This window comes from Loxodonta africana, chromosome 24, assembly GCF_030014295.1.
Source record: "Loxodonta africana isolate mLoxAfr1 chromosome 24, mLoxAfr1.hap2, whole genome shotgun sequence".
NCBI classification, from domain to species: Eukaryota; Metazoa; Chordata; class Mammalia; order Proboscidea; family Elephantidae; genus Loxodonta; species Loxodonta africana.
This window is the reverse complement of record NC_087365.1, coordinates 10,189,592-10,207,951: the sequence shown is the minus strand read 5'-3', so window position 1 is coordinate 10,207,951 and position 18,360 is coordinate 10,189,592. Positions and strand designations below refer to the sequence as shown.

Sequence of the window (18,360 nt, the reverse complement as noted above, 5' to 3'; positions counted from 1 at the left end):
GACACTGGTGGCACGGCAACTGTGCAGTTCTGAGTCGCTACCACACTTAGTGGACTGACTTTGGTACAAGATTTAACACCATTTGCAGAGCTGCCTCTTCAAAAGGTTTAACGGTTCACAGGTGGCAAAGGGCACCCATGTAAGTGGGCAACATAGAAGGCAAGATCTTAAAATTCAGAACCCATAGGGGGAGCAGAGACACGTCATACAGTATAATAAATGTTAAACTCATTGGTGCCATTATGAGGCTATAAACCAATCTCAGTGGATGCGTGGGTTACCAACTTGGTAAGTAAAGAGGCTCAACTGGCCTGGGGTTGACTACAATCTCCAGTTTAGCATCATACTGCCAAAATGACAACACATCTCAGTAACTGTTCTGCTGGGATGAGGCCTGAGTAACCATTAAACCTCATCAACGTGCATGCAATAAGAGGCTGTATGTGTCAGCCCCTGTGCTTCCACCTCGGACTGCTGCAAAAATACTACTACCTTCCTAATTGTTCCTCTCGCCTAAGGACCTTGCTTGGTCATCCCTCACCCCACAACATATGGAAGTAAGACCCCTGCCAGGGAGAGAGCCATTGTGAGTGACAAGTCACCCATGAACGAACTGGATGTGTAGAGCCAAAAGCAGGGGCAAGAAGCCTGCCCCTGGATCAGATTCCCTTTGATCACAGGAAGATGGGGATTTTACAGCTGGGAAAGTTTCAGAACTTGCCTGTCCAATACTCATTAGGGAGGAAATAAAATCCAAAAATGTTCTGCCACACTCTAGATTTGCATCAATTTCTGAAAATATTAAAGACTCATATGATACATAGTTATTTCAATACCATTTCAACTCATGGGAAAGAAGCCCTCTGTAAAAAATTCTAATACCATTCCCCACTTCCCTCGGCCCCCTTTAGATGCCAAAATGGTTCAAGCATTGATACTTTGAATTATTTGTTTTCTTCCACCATGAAGATAACCAATACTTATTTATCTGTGTTCTATGCCAGCTTTTCCTTGTGGCACTGGTGCATGAGGACACCTCTATCACAGGTCTCATCTCTTCTTCCCTTACCCCCCATGCTCTCCTCATCCTATACCTTACCTTAGTCCTCAAAGGCAACATAACTAAGGACTTGTGATCTCAGTGTACTAACACAGATAGACTACTATGAGAGTCACTTAGTTGTCGGCTGAACAAAAAGCTAGATAAAGGGCTGCAGCAAGTGATCAGATTTCCACCACTCATCTCGGTGAGATGGGACCCAGAGGGACCCATCTCTGCTGACACCAACCATTCTTACCAGTAGTCTACCAACACACAAGCTGTCCACTGTAGAACACAGCAAGACCGCAGGGCATTTGGAGGCTACATAGCCTAAGTTCCCAGAACAGGAACTGAGACCTGGAAGAAGGTCAGCGTAGCGCACTCAGCGAATGGATAAACTGAATCATCATTTCACAAGGCCACAAGCCCGTACACAATCCAAGTCCCAACATGGAACCTGGAAGACAGACAAAGTTGAATTATTCTCTTAAATAACTGCTGCTTCTCAAGAAATACATCTAATTACTAGCTACTTGGATTACTTTCAGAAACCCTGGTGGCATAGTGGTTAAGTGTTACAGCTACTAACCAAAAGGTCGGCAGTTTGAATCCCCCAGTACTCTGTGGAAACCCTGTCAGGCAGTTCTCCTCTGTGCTGTAGGGTTGCTGAGTTGGAACTGACTCCAAGGCAACAGATCTGTTTCCTCTTTTTTTGGATTATTTTCAAGTGAGTTCAGAAAGACAAGTGTTGACTTATATGATCTACAACGGTCTCCTTACTCGGAAATTCTACTAATTTGGGAATCAACATGCCACAACTACAGGGGAAGCAACTGTAAGAAATAAAAAGCAGAAAAACTAATTTCCTTCATTCAGAGCTAAAGTCTTCACCAACTACCCAAGCCCATCAAGGCTCCCTCCCCAGAATCCCGTGGTACATAATCACACCCTCCCCATGCCTTAAGTTTGCAAGCCCTATGCTACACCAAAGCTGACATGCTACACACTGTTCGCGTGGGTGAAAGGTACTCAAGAACATCCACTGCCTGCCCTTTACAATCTTACTCCATTGTTAGCCCAAGTTGAAAATTAGAAAAATTTAAGTTCACCCTCGAAACAGATGATTTGGCAACATGGGCTACGTGCGTCAGGACTGGATTTCTTTTGCTGAGTCTGAGGCATGACAAATTCCCAGATCCTCCTGAAGTAAACACTAAACTGTACCTCATTCCACCAGCCACCACAGCTACCTGGCATGAAGCAGCACTGTGTCTAAGCTTTGTACTGCACTTCCTGAAAGACCAAGTGAAAGCTGCCAGGTTGGAGACATCTGTCTGTACTCCTCACCACTCACCATGATTGAATGGAAAGCTTAGTCAGGGTGTGCCCTTCAGAAACAGGTCAGACAAACCATAGCTCCCAACTATCAGGCAGAAAATGAATACCACTGGTTAATGTAAGTAGATAATTAACATAGGCAGAAAAAATTACTTTTCTCTCCACACCACACAGCAGTGCCTGAAAAACTTGAACTATGCCAGATCTCTAACATGTAGAAGGGAGGAGTCAAGCCAAGGAACCAATTTAAAAAATGAAGTTCAGCCTCATTCCTATTCAGCCTCTCTCTTTCAAACTATAACTCAACCACTCCTAAGTATTTATGGTTTGCGTCTGAGGTATGGAACAGCTTGACAAATTCCACGCCCCTCTTTTAGGAGTAACCCAATGGACAAACATAAATAGATATCACAGCTAAAGAAGTCTCTTTTTGGAAAGCTATATGCAGAGAAGCTTCTCAATTTATACTTGAGAAATTAAATATAGTGAGACCATATGTCCCACAGCCATCTCCTCTGCCTGCGCTATACACAAGAGAACTGTGAGCACAACCAACATTCACACAGAACCAAGAGGTTCACACCAAACTTTCACTTTCCATGAGTCTAAAGAATGCTTCAAGATGAATAGGCAAAACCTACAAAGCTCTGAAATCCTGAAGCACATTATTTTTCTCAGTGAGTTTCAATCCTGGCCTACAGTACTTTTTATCAGTCAGTGCTGTTGTACCAGGGCCTCAGGCTTCCACTGTCCAAAGATTACACCTGATGATAACAAAGCCAATACACAGCTGCCTCTTTTTAACAGTGGATACTAAGGACCTTTTACCACCATTTTGATAAGGTTCATCAATACTGAGGTGGGGACCTAATTCTACCAGATATTCAACAAAGCTTAAGTTTTATATTTCATGTTATTTGATTAGCCTCTGTAACACAACCTGACCCTATCATATCATACCATTTTAGGAAGAAGTCAATGGTTCTCGGCCAGGGGCACTGTTATCCCCCACTCCCAAGGGGTATTTGACAATCTCTGGAGATGTTTTTGATTGTCACCATTGGAGGGTAGTGAGCAGAGGCCAAGGATGCTGCTAAACATCCTACAATGCAAAAAACAGTAAACCAAAATGTCAAGTGTTCAGGTTGAGAAACTGGTTTAAGCCAATCATGTTAGGTCACTTACATGGCCTTCCTGAATGAAAATGTAAATCTAAGAAGTAAGTCAAATCTAGAAAATTCTCTAATAGCCCCTTCTTGGCCATTTTTTTCCTATAGCCAAAAAAAAATGTGAGCAGCTGAAGTAGTACTCACAAAAAAGGAACTTAAGACACTTTGTACAAGTTACTGATCTAGAAAAAAGGCGTGGGCAGCTTTGAAGTCATATTTCCTGTTTAAAAAAAACAAACCCATTAAGTTTAGCAGAAAACTTAAGTCCATAAAAATAAGTAAATTTGGGCTTGCCATATTGGTAAAAATTCAGGATTGTTCCAACAGTGACACACTCCACCCTAGCTTTCTTACAAGTAAAAAAACAACCCTCTTATCTGTAAAGCCAGAGCAGTGGCACTTAAGTTTATAAATATTAATGACTGGGCCTGAAAGGAAGAGACATCTACCCTAAGCCCATGTAACCAACTTATTAAAGGCCAAGTTTTAACTGTCAAGGAATGCCCCCACTTAAAAATACCACTAGGCTGGGAAGGGTCATCACCTAGTCCTTGCAAATGTTGAGAAATCCGAGAACAGGCTTCAGTATCCTTACCCAGCATTTTCCTTTTTATGTGCTCAACTTCAGTGAGTTCACAATCACAAAAGAAGGTTTGAGGAGGCAGTCAGGGCTTCAGCATCCACAACACCAACAATTTGTCACAGGTTTGCTGGACTACCAAAATACACACTGAATCTGCGAGTGGGAACCTAAAAGGTACAAGATGACTGGAGGCAAGGGTAATTTTTATGTAGGACACAGTAGAACTGTCCCATAGGGTTTCCAAGGAACAACTAGGTGGTGGATTCAAACTGCCAGCCATAGCTCTTAACCACCAGGAACAAGGTTCTACATAATCTCCAGTTTCATCCTACCCTGTCAAAATCCCCAGGCATTTGAGAACTCCCAGCAGTCAGCATTGGTGGGAGAGGTGATATTTTTCTTAGGTACCATAATACCTAGCGGTATTAGTGTAGACAGGACATAAAGCTAATTTTAGTTTTCAAGGGCTGGGCTCAGTAAAACTCCCTCAAAAAGCAATCTTCCCCATTAGCATAAAGTTAAAAGCAGAATTAACCATGTAATTCTTCCCCGGAACTATTTTTGAGGAGACAAACCCCAATACCTTCACCTAAATGTTACAAAATGGAAGTGTCAGGGTACCAGACACAGCCAAATACTCCCGTGCCAGTTTTGCTGCACTAGTCCCCCACCCCAGAAGTACTGTGCTAGCACTCAATTTCCTAAAAAATCAATCATGTCCCCTACTTGGGTCTTAACCACTGGGGGTGGGATTGGGCAAACCCATCAACTATCCTCCTGGAAATTCCAAACCAAAACAAATCAGAAAATTTAAATGTAAATATTTTTAAGTAAAAGTGTTATCTATTTCAGTGACTACAAAGCTGTACCAAGGCTATAGAACAGTTTGCCCAAGATTTGGCCTGTTACCATTTCACACATGTTGTGAGCTCCATTTTGGAGGATTCTAAAATCACTGAGACTCCATTAACCAAGTGTTGTAAAACGTAACGCAGAGGACTAGTAGCACAAAGCAAAACGAAGTCATGTGTTAGTGTCATATTTTAGTTTATTTTCCCTCCTGTAAAAACATTTTAAGGAAAATAATTCCATATAATGCTCTTTACCATGGATATGGACAAAGTTCCTGCAAGTCATTTCAACCAGGAGAAAGGAAACAGCCTTCCTAATCCTCCTCAGATTTTGCTGGGGCAATCAGAACCGCGGGGAGTCAGTTTAAAAACCAGGATGATCATCAACTACAACTACTAAGGAAGCAGCTTGAAGCAATCAAGTCCTTTTAAACAGCTTTCTAAAAACTGATTCTGGACCGAGAAAGCTACAAGGAAGAAGGTAACAGGAAAGAAAGTTGCAATCAAAATTCCTATGCAATATCTACATTTTAGGGAGAAAACGACTTTTACAATGTTCTACAAAAAAATTGTAGTACCAGGTTCCCACTTTGTTTTATCTTTAAAAAAAAAAAAATTTTTTTTTTAATTTCAACTTTCAAAAAACTATAATATCCCAACCAAGACAACGCCACTCACAAAGGTGCATTCCAATACAACAGTGATATCCTTATTTGTGTAGTCAGAGGAAAAAGTTCCACCATTCAGAGGTGCTCTTACTTCCTACAACAACGTAACTTCTTTAAACGCCTTGCAGGTTACTTAGAGAGCGCCTTTAATTTTTTTTCCATTTTTCTGGTAGAACAACTTTTATGTCGAGGATTTGCACACAACGTTGCAGTTCTTATCCGCCTCTACGTATTGCGAAAAAAAAAAAGGAGCCTTAGACTTAAAGGCCCAATAAAGGATTAGAGGATTATCTCCAAACCTTTCATTGGATCAGGTAGTATTAATTTATTAATTTGATTTTTAGACCTCAAACTTTACGCGCCATGAGGTAATTTACATAAATACAAAAGATTAAGAAAAAAAAAAAAAGTTCGACAAGTATTTGAGTGCCCACTAAAAATGTCAAAGCTCCCACTGTATGCTCTTTAACGTTTATGTAGCCGTAACAAGCACGCTTCAGATCTAACTTGATAGAATTTCCCTCGTGCGGGCGATAAAAAAAAAAAAGCGTTTCTCAAAGGGGACCAGCTTGGAAGCAAAACCAAGCCCTGACGTTCGTTAAATGTTAGAAGGCTTTCACTTTGTCACGTTCACTGGTAAGTCGCCACGAAGCCGTTATGACGATTTAAAAACGTTTAGTATGAAAACGTCCCCAGGTGTCCAGAGACCACCCCCAGAAACTCGACGGGCTCCCACCCGCTGGGCCCCTGGCAAAGGGCACCGGGGCAGGTACGACTCAGTAAGACCCTGCGTCTCCGGTTCCCTCCTCCGCGGGGAGACTCAGGAGCACGAGGCACCAGGGACCAGAGGCCCCGCGTGGGGCGTGCGGGTACTGGGTCGAGGAAAGAAATGTGGGGATCGGATCGCGGGGATCGCGACGTGAGAGGTCGGCGGGCCCAGCCTGCGGTGGCCTCAGCCTCCCGTAGCCTCAGCGCGGGGAGGGTCTCACCTTGCTGCGGTCCTCCTCTTGCTGTTGCAGCAACTCGGGAACCGCGGCCATGGCGACGCGGGTCTCGAGCAGGGGCCCCCTAGCTGTGCGAGGAAAGAAGAAGATGGGCCGCCGCCGCAGCCGCCGCCGGGTTGCCTCTCAGGGGCGGCCGCGGCCCCGCCTCCGCTGGCCTCCCTGCCCGACGGCGGCGGGAGGCCTCGGGACTCCGCCACCATCCCAGCAGCCCCGGGAGCAGGCGACCAGCGCGCCACGTGCTTCCCCAGAGCGGCCTCCCCCGTTCCCGCTGTCGTCCATCTTGGAGCCGGGCATAAAAAGGCGGGGCCTACCCTCGCTCCGCACCGCGCAGAAACTGCCGACCACTGGCCAGCGCCAGGTACACGGAGGCACCAGTACTCTCCCAGCAAGGCGCGTCGCAAGAAAGACCGAGCTTCTAGTGCGGGGGGGATTTATCCCTCAGCCCGAGTCCAAAATGGCGACGAGCGGTGACGTAAAGAAGATCTCGTGAGAGCAAAGTGCCGCGATTTGGAGGCGCCCGCGCTTCCCCCCGAGAGGAGCGGCTCCCCACCGATCGCATGAGAGTCTAGGCTGACTGAGGCCTGGGGGCGGTGCGCGGGCGCCGCAGTGCATGCTGGGGCCGGCGCGCCTCGGGTGGGGCCTAACTCAAGACGAAAGCGCGGGACCCACAAAAGTACGGGTCACGAGAGGATGTCCTTGTCTGGGTAGTCAGCGAAGCGTCGCCCGGTTGCAGCGTTGTGACTTCTAAGGTACCGACCCCTGCCGCGGGCCGGGCTTCTCCTCCAGTCGTTCGTCCCCAGCCCCGATTTCCCTCCTCGTGGCCACAGTCCTCCAGCCCCGCTGTGGTCCACACTTAGGGCGGAGCGGGCGCCCGCCGTCTTGGAGTCACGGTTGTGGGCCCTGTGAGTCGCCGCTTACCAGCTGTAAGACGGTGTCGTAATAGTGCCCGCCTTAGAAGACGTGGGGATTAAGGGAGGAAAATCCATTCAGAATACTTAGCGAAGTCCCTGGTATTCGGAGGTGGATCGCGAAGTGTTAGCTGTTAGCGTTGTAGCTGGTAGGTCATGGCCTCGACCGTTGCGTTTTTCTCAGTCTCACACGCCTCGGTTACTGGGTGTCACATTCCTTCACATTCAAGATTGAGGACCTCTTGTCCTAGGCTGTCTACTAATTTGCGTTTAGTAAGTGATGCCCCTTCTGGGGAAACCCTGGTGGCATAGTGGTTAAGTGCTATGGCTATGGCTGCTAACCAAAGGGTTGGCAGTTCAAATCTTCCAGGCGATCCTTGGAACCTCTCAGGGGGCAGTTCTGCTCTGTCCTATAGGGCCGCTATGAGGCGGAATCGACTCGATGGCAGCAGGTTTGGTTTGGTTGGTCCTTCTGGAATTCATGCGAATCTTGGGAAATGGCCTTGTCCAAATTTCGAAAAATTTTACTGGATACAATTTTAATATGCAGTGTTTTGGAGCACCTTTCACTTGATGGTTCAACTACTTAACATGCCTGGTACCTAACACTACTTTTCTCTTTAATAGGAATGCAAGGAGAAAAAGGTCCTCGACTTTGCAAATAAACTAGAGAGAAGTGAAAACTTAAAAAAATCTAAAGATGAAGGTTTTTCAGACCGTTTGCAGGCAACTCAGAAATGCAAAGGGGTTTTCTATACAAGCAGCCCCCTGTATGGGTTTCTCTACTTCTCATTCGTGTGGCCGGAAGAAAAAAGTGACCATTTATGAAGAAGTAGACCAAGAAAAATACTCTGATTTAGTTCAGTCTGTCTTGTCATTCAGAAGCCATGCTCAGACCCCAGAATCACTGCTTGAGGAAGATGCATTACTCTATGGACCTGTGAGTAAGCATAAGCCCCCAAAGCAAGATGATGAAACAAGGACTCCACGAAACTGGTTTCCTCTCCTCAATCCAGAGAAAAGGGTAATATCAAATACAGCAAGTGACCCTTCAATTCCCTTGAAAATCCCTTTGCAACGGAATGTGATACCAAGTGTGACCCGGGTCCTGCAACAGACCATGACATCAGAACAGGTCTTCTATTTGGAGAGGTGGAAACAGCGAATGATACTAGAACTGGGAGAAGATGGCTTTGCAGCATATTCTTCAAGTAATGTTCTCGTTCCTGGTTCTGTGTTTTCTGGGATATAGAGTACCAGTGTCATAAAAAAGAATTGGGTTTTTTAAAACTCTACTAGTGAGGGACTACTTTCATATAACAATAATTAGCATTAAGTAGCGCTTTATGTGCATTAAATTATCTCATTCTTGTAACAACTCTGTGAAGCGGAGATGATATCCCCATTTTACAGATGAAACTGAAACACAGAGAGATCAAGTAATATGATTAAATGATACATAAAATTCATTTATAAGCTACAAACTTAAAAATACTAGAATTATTTCCCTTGATTATGAAAAAAAAAAGTCATCTGGTAACAGAATTCTAGTTGTTTGCTAGGCGTTCTGTTCAAAATCTAGTTAACTATACCCTTGTTTTGCTGATGAGTGTAGACTGGTGAATTTACAGACCCTGGCAACAAGCTAGACACAGGAATTGTTTTTAGAGTTTAGTAAATTGAGACAATGAGGTGTCCTCAATTAGGAATTCAGACTGAATAAATTTTAGCCTTCAGTTCCTAACTTACTTATTAGGCTTAGACTAGTGACGAGAATCACTTTCTTAAACAGGTTCCATTGAAAAACAAAAGATCAGCTCATGGATTAGTTGGTCTTCTAAAAATGATATATATTGTTAAAGCTAAGTTTTCCATTGACCATTCCTTAGCACTGTGCTTTCCAGAGAGGAGTACAGCTACCCTTGTGGTACATGGATACTTTAAGAGTATTGTACTTATTTTCAGGAGTCTTAGAGAAAAACAATATATGTGTATATTTAACACATTAAACTTGTGGACATACGTGTTTTAAAGAGAAATAATAAGTTATTATACGTGCAAGTGAATTTGGCCAAAGATAGTCAAGATTTTAGCCCATTATAACATCACCCAGATGTGAGGAGCAAGGAATACATCCAGGGGCTGACTGCTTGCTTAAGATATTAGTAACAACCATCAAACTGTTCTCTGCTTTGTAAACAAGCAACATTAAAAATCTTAATGGCATTTTAAGTTTTTTATTTGTACCATTAGAATTTAGAGCTGATATTTTCTTCGTGAGAAGCTGTTCCATTTTCCTTAAACCAGGAATGTCACAGCTTGTGGGAATCCTAAAATCGTTATAACCAAAACCAAACCTACTGCCTTCGAGTTGATTCCAACTCATAGCGACCCTATAGGACACAGTAGAACTGCCCCCTAGGGTTTCCAAGGAGCACCTGGTGCATTTGAACTGCCATCCTTTTGGTTTGCAGCTGGAGCTCTTAACCGCTATGTCCCCAGGGTTTCTGCAAAATCAGCAGAAGTGTAAAGGCAGAGAACTACTGGGACAGGAGGAGACCTGGGTGTGTAGCTATTGGCACCAAGTAAAGAAGTACTCTGGTGGCCCTTTTGATAAAGGAAGGAACATCTTTTTGGGATGGTGAATTAACCCCACCAACGTATGTGAGAGAAAACTGATGGTTTTTCAATGAAGTCAACTTTGTTGACCTAGATAGAGTAGTAAGCACTGTGCTGTGTTCCTCAGTTAATTGAGGATCAATGTTAAACAGAATCACTCCTTTTTTACGGTATACAGATTAGTGCTGTGGCCAAAAGAAAAAAAGCATAACCCACTGAATTGATAATGAGTCAGTTTGAAAAATACTTGATTGATAAATTCCTTTTCGCCAGGTTTGCCAAGGCCAAATCATAGAGATATGCCCAGAGCTGGCTTTCTCCCTAATGCTGGAGCAGTTCCCCAAGCATCAGTTTACGTTATGAAGTTTGGCGAGGATGAGAAAGTCTGATTTTTATTTAAATTGTTGATCTTAGTGGAAAGGATTAGGGGTTGTTTTTTTCCATTGCTTGCTACACTGATTTTTTAATCTAAAATAGCAATCCTGCCGGTTCTATCAACTCATGAATTTTTTAAAATGCGTTTGTGTGCTGAGCCTTGAAAACACTTCACTTTCATTGCTTGAGTAAATACCCTGACTCGGTGTTACCTGCAGTAAATCTATCCTTGAATTGTTTTTTAAAGTTGAGTCATGTTTAATATTCTAAGCTTTAGAACCTAAGGGATCTTGTAATCTAGGTTTCCCGTGTTTGTGGTCGTTTATGTATGTGAAGAAGACAGCTGGGGCTTAAGGCTGCATCAGGGTGAATTGTGTGTTTACATGGGAATTGATAGAGCAATTTGTTTTCTGTTTTTAACAGATTTATATTCTGCTTTTTATTAAGCTAGTCTAGACAATACTACACTTCTTTTCCCTAGGTTTTAATTCCATCAATCTTAAATTTCTTATAGGCCTTCGATGGGCTAAGAAGTCCAATTGACCCAGTAAATTTGGGGTGAAATAACTTAGTTCTTCCTAAGTTGAATGTCATTAACTCTCCAAGTAAGTTACTAGAAGCAGTTTCATTTTTTGGCAGGAGAACTGACCTTAAAAGTCTTTATAAAGTATATTTGATAGGTACTGTGGTTTGATACTACTTCATTAAATGAGATTATTTTCCCCAGTTTCTGTGGGCCTGTCTCCAAGCGTGTGTATTTCCTGCTCTGTTCCTGTGGATATCTGATAATGTTTTTAGTGTCTTGAATTTGCCTTCTGTGCTCTTTGCTTTGTGGTGGCTGGAAAGAACACAGGCTGTAGTGGCCGGCTGCCATTCCAGTTTTTTGCTTTTGGGCAAAATAACAGCACTGTCTAGGCCTGGAGAGCCTCATGCATTAAAATGGGCATTGTAATACTTGCCTTGCCGTGCTTGGGAACTCAGTAAAATGTTGTGAAAGCACCAAAGCCACAGTCTAGCACAACAGTGCCCCTCTGTCTGTCTGTCTCTCCTTCCCTTGCTAAGAACCAAGTGGATATATAGTATTTTTTGCTTTTGTTGAATAACTTTGTGTTCCCTTTTCTTAAAAGTGCATGAGGAAAAAAAAAATTCAGGACAGGATAATTGTCTCAGGTTGCTTAAAAAATAGGGTGCAGGTAAAGAATGTCATGTATAGCCTCCCTCTGCTCCCCCCGTGCAAAATCCCACAATGTCCGATCGATTGTTTTTAATGGATGTGCGCCTTAAGTCTTCAATCCTTGCCAGTCATTAATCCTGCTAGCAAAAGAATCCTTCTACCTACATTCACAATTGAGTTTTGGTTGGAAACAGAAGCACAGTCCTTTACATTTCTAAATTAAATATGACAACCTTTTTTACTACTTGAATATATCTTACCATAAACTAAGTGTGGTCCTGTAGTTCTCAAACTTATGTTCTACTAGCTTTGGCCTAATTCTACTAGAAATACCTCATTTTAATCCATTTTATTGTCTAAACTATTGTAATCCCTTTGATTTTCAAAAATGCATCTTTTGCTTTCATTTGAGCTGAAATTTGACGCCTTGGGGTTATCACTTAATGGTAACTTGTGTAATTTTTTTTATTAGAGTATTTGTTTTTAGTATTAGCTTTGTTTTTGTTTTTTTATTTCTTTTCCCCGATTTTCTTTTCAGACACATTTTTACAAGGGAAACGGTTCCATGAAGCCTTGGAGTGCATACTTTCACCCCAGGGGAATTCCAAAGAGAGAGATGGAAATCTAGAATCTGGCTACATTGAAAGCATCCAGCATGTTCTGAAAGATGTCAGTGGGGTGCGAGCTCTTGAAAGCGCCGTTCGACATGAAGGCCTCAAGTATGTGGGTCTGCTGGACTGCGTGGCCAAGTATCAGTAAGTGTTAGCTTGTTTCCTTCGTAGCATGGGGGCGCATTAACGCAGGCCGGGACTGACAGTGCCACCAGACATTACCTGTCCTCCTGCTTCAAGATGTGCTTGTAGATACTTCAGCCTCTGCCTCTTTCAGCCAATGTGTGGGACATTGAGGGGGGATACAGGGAGAAGGGATTCATAATCTTTGTAAATTGATGTTCAGAAATCAAACTGAGCCCTCATTAAAGGCTTTCAGTCAGTTTTAAAAAAAATTGTTTGGTGGAGAAAAGGCATAACTTTTTTTTATCCTTAGGATGGCCTGTTTTCCAGCTTGTCCTTCCTCTTCCCTACGCCTCTAGCAAGGTCGCAGACATAAGATCTAATTTGATTCCTGCATTTTATTTCCTGTTTTCCTAAATGATCCATTGGTCCTGAAAATCAGCTCTTCCAGTCAGTAGTTGCCATAGATAAGAACTAAGTTTACTGAAACTTCCTGTGGTTTTTAAACTGCTTTGGTGTTACTGATTTTCCCATTTACTCCAGATTCCAGGGGTAGCTGTGACCTGCAGGTACAGCTGTACCAAATAAAGCAGGGAAGCAGTACAACAGGATGGGGAGAAAACCTGTAAGTGTAACCCTTGGAGAGCTAGGTAAAATCTCAATTAAAAAAGAATGGTAAGAGAATATTTGTTAGTCTGGAAACCGTGTTTAGGCCACCTAACGGCTTTGTGCCATTGCTGCCTCATATCTGAAAAGACATTTCAGAAATGCCTGGACATTTACTGGGCTATTTTTGGCTGCCCTTTAGATTAACCAAGGGAGCCAGGCAATCCCTTCTACCCAAGGCCTGCACAAAGCTCCTGACACCAAACAATTTTCATGTAGTTATAAAATAGTGAAATATGTCCAGAACACTGCCATTTGTTTGCTATTGGTTGATAGATTGTTTTTTGCTCTTTAAGTCTGGGCATCAACAGTGAGCATTGAACATTTTTGAGTCTAAGGTTTTAGAGATTTAAAAAGAATTTTTAATGGATAACACATATATTTGGCTAATTCAAACAGTATTAAAAGTGAGTCTTCCCACCTCCTCTCTGTTTTTAACCTTTGTTAAAATGTTCTTGTGTTTTCTTCAGGGATATTTTATAATTATACATGCAGTCATTTGTCTCCACCCCCACTTTTTTTTTTTTTTCCCCAAAAACACGTTATTTTGCATAGCAGGTTTAGGTGTACAGGAAAGAGAGTTCCCATATCTTCTCTTTCCCCCTGTACAGCTTCTGCTGTTATTAACATCGTGCATTATTTTGGTATATTTGTTTTGATGAAATGATACTGATACATCATTGTTAACTAACATGCATAGTTTACATTGGGGTTAGGTTCCATCTTTGTGTTACACAGTTCTGTGGGTTTTGCAAATGCATAGTGTTAGGTATCCACCATTAGGGTATCATACAGAAGAGTTTTCACTGGCCCCAAATGCCCTGTGCTTCACCTGTTCGTCCCTCCCCCGTATCATGATTTCACTTTTTGGTAAACTGATACTTCTTTCTTTAACTGGCCTTGACCAGTGCTTTATTCTGGGAATGATCCTGTCAGATTCTCCTATAAAAACTTCAGTTAACTAATCCAACATGCACACACACAACGCTGTGTATTGTTACACAGTGATCTGGAGAGGCACAGTACATAGGAATCTCCAGGTATACGTATCACAAAGCTGGCAAGGTGCTGGGTTCTGAAACCAGGCTGCTGGGGTCTAGAGTCTGGCTTTTCATCTTAATCTTAGGTTACTTAGCCTTTCTGTACCTCAATTTGTTCATATGTAAAATAAGACTCGTAATAGTTGCTATCTCATGGACTTGTTAAAATGGTTAAACCTTTTCCTCTTTTATTCCACGCACAGTGCCAAAAATGCATACGTTCTACTCAGTAAAGGTTAGCATGTTGACAGTATCCTTTTGAGCCTTTTCTCTCCTTTTAACGGCTGTTTGTTATTCCTTTAATGAGTGAAGCATCTTCATTGAAGTTATTTCTAGTTATTCGCAGTTACTAACAGTGCTGCCCTGAGCGCGTCTCGTATGCTGCTGGGAGAGTTTCTGTAGATAGATGCTCAGGGCTGCCTTGCATTGTTGCTGTTCGGTCGTTCTGGATGGCCGATACGTGCACTCAGGATAGACTCTCTTGCTCTGGAGTGGGCCTGCGCGTGAGCGCTTAGGTCTCCCAGGCAATTATCACTCGCACCCAGGATATCAAATTATTGCCCTCGGGTACGTACCTAGAAGGGAAACTTCTGGATCAAAGGATGTGTGTGTATTTTAAATGGTAATAGAGATGAGTGTACTTACTTACCTGTGCCTTTAAGGGCACGCTGCTAGTAGTTTTGATAACATTGTATCTTGTAATTTTAATCTCCCTTTCACATAACAAGTCTGAGTGTATTTTCATTTCTCTTAAGAGCTATTTGTGAATATCACGGTTTTAATTTGGACTTAATACTACTAAGATTTTTTCTCCATTATTAAATTCTGCAAGTCCGGTTACCTGACTATAAACAGTGATCCATGGGAGAATCTTTCTGGTATTTCAGTTAAGTCAAGGAGAGAACCAGAACGGCAGCCTCCTGCAGTTACTGAGGCCCTTTCCTCATTTGCGTAGGTTGTGAGACTTTGCAGTATTACAGAGACAATGATAACGTTTCAGATATTAAAAGGACAGTGGGGTTATCTCAACCTGCACTGTCCAGTAGAGTAGCCACTAGCCACATATGGCTACTGAGTACTTGATAGTGACCAGTCCTAAAGGAGAGGTGCTGTTATGTAAAATGCAAAGTAGATTTCAGTGACTTCATGGAAAAACATGTAAAATATCCCATTAATACCTTAGATGTTAATAGCAACTACTGAACTGATGTTTGTCTTGATTGTGTATATTCTCAATAACAACAAAAATAAATTATTAAGAAAATAACATGTAGAAATTATAATTTAGATACATTAGCTTAAATAAAATGTTAACATTTTACTTGTTTCTTTTTTCTTCTTTTTTGATGTGGCTACAAGGAAATTTAAGACGGCTCACGTTTTATTTCTTTGAGACCTTGCTGCTCTAGACTGACCTTACTAAGTACCTTGTATAAGCCCCTCTGTAGTTACGGAATTTTTTTCATTTTCCCAATATCCTTAATAGTAAGACACCCTACCCTGTGCATAAACTTTTAGGGCAGGGACCAGGTCTCCTTTTTCGTATTCGTGCACATAAAAAAAATCAAACCCATTGCCGTGAGTCAATTCTGACTCATAGTGACCCTATAGGACAGAGTAAAACTGCCCCAAAGGGTTTCAAGGAGCAGCTGGTGGATTCAAACTGCCGACCATTTTGGTTAGCAGCCGTAAAAGCTTTTAACCACCATGTCACCAGGGCTCCTATGCTTGGTGCATATTAAATATTGATGGCTTTTCACCCCACCTTTGGTTTCTGAGTAAGACAACTTTTAAGGCACCACGGTGCCTGGTCCTTCATGATAGGGACTTTGCTCCTGGCCTGTTGTGTTTCATCCTGATGGGCATTTGAAGCACAATCAACTAAAACAACAATAGTTTGAATTTCCCTGTCAACTCTTAGAAGAAAGGAGACCGTGGCAGTCCAAAGGAATTGGGAGAAAGTTTAGAAACTGGAGGAAGGTTTCCCAGTATCCCCATGTGGGCCACACCTGTGACCCTCTCTGCACTTCAGGAAGTCGTTTATATCCTACCTCTTGACCAGCTTGTCACCAGCCTGAATCGGGATCACAGAAGAAAGCATCTCGCTGGCCTGATCTTAAGAAGTAAAGCCCAGGGGAGCTATCTTTTGGGAAAGTGGAGAACAGAAGCAACGGTTTGCATAGGGTGACGAGTAGTATGCTGGGTAAGAAGAAAGTTAACCTAAATAGAGTTTTTCAATTTGAACTCTTACCGACAAAGACTTCTTTTGGTTTCTCTTAGGGACAAGCTGTGTGTGATTGATTGGAAGACATCAGAGAAACCAAAGCCTTTTATCCGAAATACATTCGACAGCCCACTGCAAGTTGCAGCGTACATTGGTGCCATAAACCATGATGCCAACTATAGCTTTCAGGTTGGGACACTGAGCCTCTACCTACTTAAAAGCCATGCTCAATCCTTCTTTATAGCTGCCCAACTCCTTCCAGCCTTCACCCTGCTAGCATCCCACTGCCTACTCTGCTCCTTGACCTTCTACCACTTCAAAAAGTACTTTTTCCTCCTCTTCCTCGGCTGTTGTTGTTGTTGTTGTTTTTAGTCTTTAATGATCATATTCTATTCTTCAGTGTCTTTATCTGTCATCTTTGTGTTTTTATATATCCTGGTACAGCCTTTCATCATCTCAGAAATTGAATTAGGAGATGTTATCACTGTAGACTGCTTTGTTCTGACTGGGTTCACCCTGGAAAAAGAAGAAAATGAGTGTGGACTCAGGACCTAATGTAGAAATATTGAAAGTGTCCTGTGTTTCTTCGTAGGTTCAATGTGGCTTAATTGTGGTGGCCTACAAAGATGGGTCCCCTGCCCACCCACACTTCATGGACACGGAGCTCTGTTCCCAGTACTGGTCCAAGTGGCTTCTTCGACTGGAAGAATATACAGACAGGGAAAAGAACCAGAATCTTCAGAAACCAGGTTAGGGGACAGGACACTGGGAACATGCAGTACGTTCTCAGGTTGAGAAAGACGTTGCCGTGTACTGTAATTTAAAAATGGAGATGCTCAGGAGAGCTGCATTAACCCAGGCAGAAGTATTCACGTGTTGAAATGTAACCAAAATCATTGAAAAGCCTTAGAAGTTTAGATTTGAAGAGCTGGAGTCCAGCACATCAAATGCCAGCCATGCTACCCCCAGCTATTGTTTACCTGAAAGAGGGTGAGCAGGGTTGGCACAGCCTTGGTGGCTCTTGGGCTCCTTTGTAGGCTGGCTGTGTTCCGGGCAGGAATCCCAGTCTCTGAATCAGATTGAAACGCGATGAGGCTTGGGGTGCCAAGCACAGGAGGTGCCTGCTTCTCCGCTTTCCCTGGGGGGTACACTGTGGCAGAGGGGAGAGGACAGGTACCCCCAGAACGTGCGTGGAGAACTCCCATCAGCCAGTTGCCATGCCAACGAAGTTCTCTTGGAATTTGTTTTATATACTGGGGTTCTGTATGTTTCATTTGGGGAGAGAGGCTTCCATTTAAAGTTTGTGAAAAATAAGGATGTGATGTGTCGCGTAAACACTACTTTCTGGGAAGGTAGGTCGTGTCCACCACCTTGTTGGCAATATCCCTCAACACATAACCCCTAGAAGTAGCCACACCCCACTTTGAGAATTGTAATTGTAGGTGTTTTAGTAACTATATGCTGGTTTGATTCAATGGATCCTGTATTTAGAGAAAATCCATTGTTTGGACATTTTCAGCCATGGGGGAAGAAGAAGAAGAATTTCTGTGTTTGATAGGTAATAAAATTATTCGTTGCTGTTGGGTTCGAGAAAATTAAGTAAATGCCTAGAGTAGCCCTAGGAGAGCACAGGTAGTGTGGTGGTTAAGAGCCGGGCTGCTAACCAGAAGGTCAGCAGTTCAAATCTACCGACTGCTCCTTGGAAACACGATGAGGCAGTTTTACTCTGTCGTGTAAGTTGGAGGTGACTCCAGAGCAACGAGTTGGGGTTTCGTTTTGTTCTGTTTGACAGTCCTGTGGGGGGGCTCCCTGTTTTGTTTGTTTGACAGTCCTGTGGGAGGGCTCCCTGTTTTACAGACTGGGTCTCTCAGCGTTTAAGTTACAGCTGCTGTCTTAGAAGAGTAAACTGCTGAATCGCTTTTTTCTTGTATAAGCTGGTGTAAGAAATAAAAGATATGAATTAAA

General features: G+C 42.8%; 2 protein-coding genes and 1 non-coding gene across 6 annotated transcripts in view; 1 reads left to right on the top strand and 2 right to left on the bottom strand.

Annotated features, from left to right (window-relative positions):
- SNX5 (sorting nexin 5) overlaps window positions 1-7,117 on the bottom strand; it is a 27,720-nt gene extending 20,603 nt beyond the window's left edge. The window contains exons 1-2 of one of the 3 annotated variants that reach the window (XM_010591517.3): window positions 6,967-7,117; window positions 6,641-6,723 (exon numbers count right to left, since the gene is read on the bottom strand). In XM_010591517.3, the coding sequence (XP_010589819.1) occupies window positions 6,641-6,691 (51 nt within the window). In that variant the 5' untranslated portion in view covers window positions 6,692-6,723; window positions 6,967-7,117. Of the gene's footprint in view, window positions 1-6,640; window positions 6,800-6,966 lie in introns of those variants that run through there. The other 2 variants (XM_064275753.1, XM_023550002.2) reach the window with 2 other exon arrangements.
- On the bottom strand, window positions 1,221-1,457 carry LOC111751157 (small nucleolar RNA SNORD17). The gene has a single exon (XR_002786244.1). It is a non-coding gene; the product is annotated as a small nucleolar RNA SNORD17 (small nucleolar RNA).
- On the top strand, window positions 7,076-18,360 carry MGME1 (mitochondrial genome maintenance exonuclease 1). Of its 2 annotated transcripts, XM_003411408.4 has the most exons (5): window positions 7,076-7,404; window positions 8,191-8,774; window positions 12,270-12,486; window positions 16,452-16,584; window positions 16,988-18,360. In XM_003411408.4, exons 2-5 carry the CDS (start codon window positions 8,264-8,266, stop codon window positions 17,147-17,149), a joined length of 1,023 nt encoding a protein of 340 aa, XP_003411456.1. In that variant the 5' UTR covers window positions 7,076-7,404; window positions 8,191-8,263; the 3' UTR covers window positions 17,150-18,360. The 2 variants fall into 2 exon arrangements, with proteins under 2 accessions (XP_003411456.1, XP_064131824.1); XM_064275754.1 differs by lacking the exons at window positions 7,076-7,404; window positions 8,191-8,774 and adding an exon at window positions 13,009-13,090 and having other exon boundaries at window positions 12,380-12,486.

What these genes read in the sequence shown, in the direction of transcription:
- MGME1 (XM_003411408.4), top strand. Translation starts at nt 8,264, where the DNA reads ATGAAGGTTTTTCAGACCGTTTGCAGGCAACTCAGAAATGCAAAGGGG. An exon ending in GACTGCGTGGCCAAGTATCA is followed by an intron (nt 12,487 to 16,451) that starts GTAAGTGTTAGC and finishes GGTTTCTCTTAG; the next exon opens with GGACAAGCTGTGTGTGATTG. An exon ending in ATGCCAACTATAGCTTTCAG is followed by an intron (nt 16,585 to 16,987) that starts GTTGGGACACTG and finishes GTTTCTTCGTAG; the next exon opens with GTTCAATGTGGCTTAATTGT.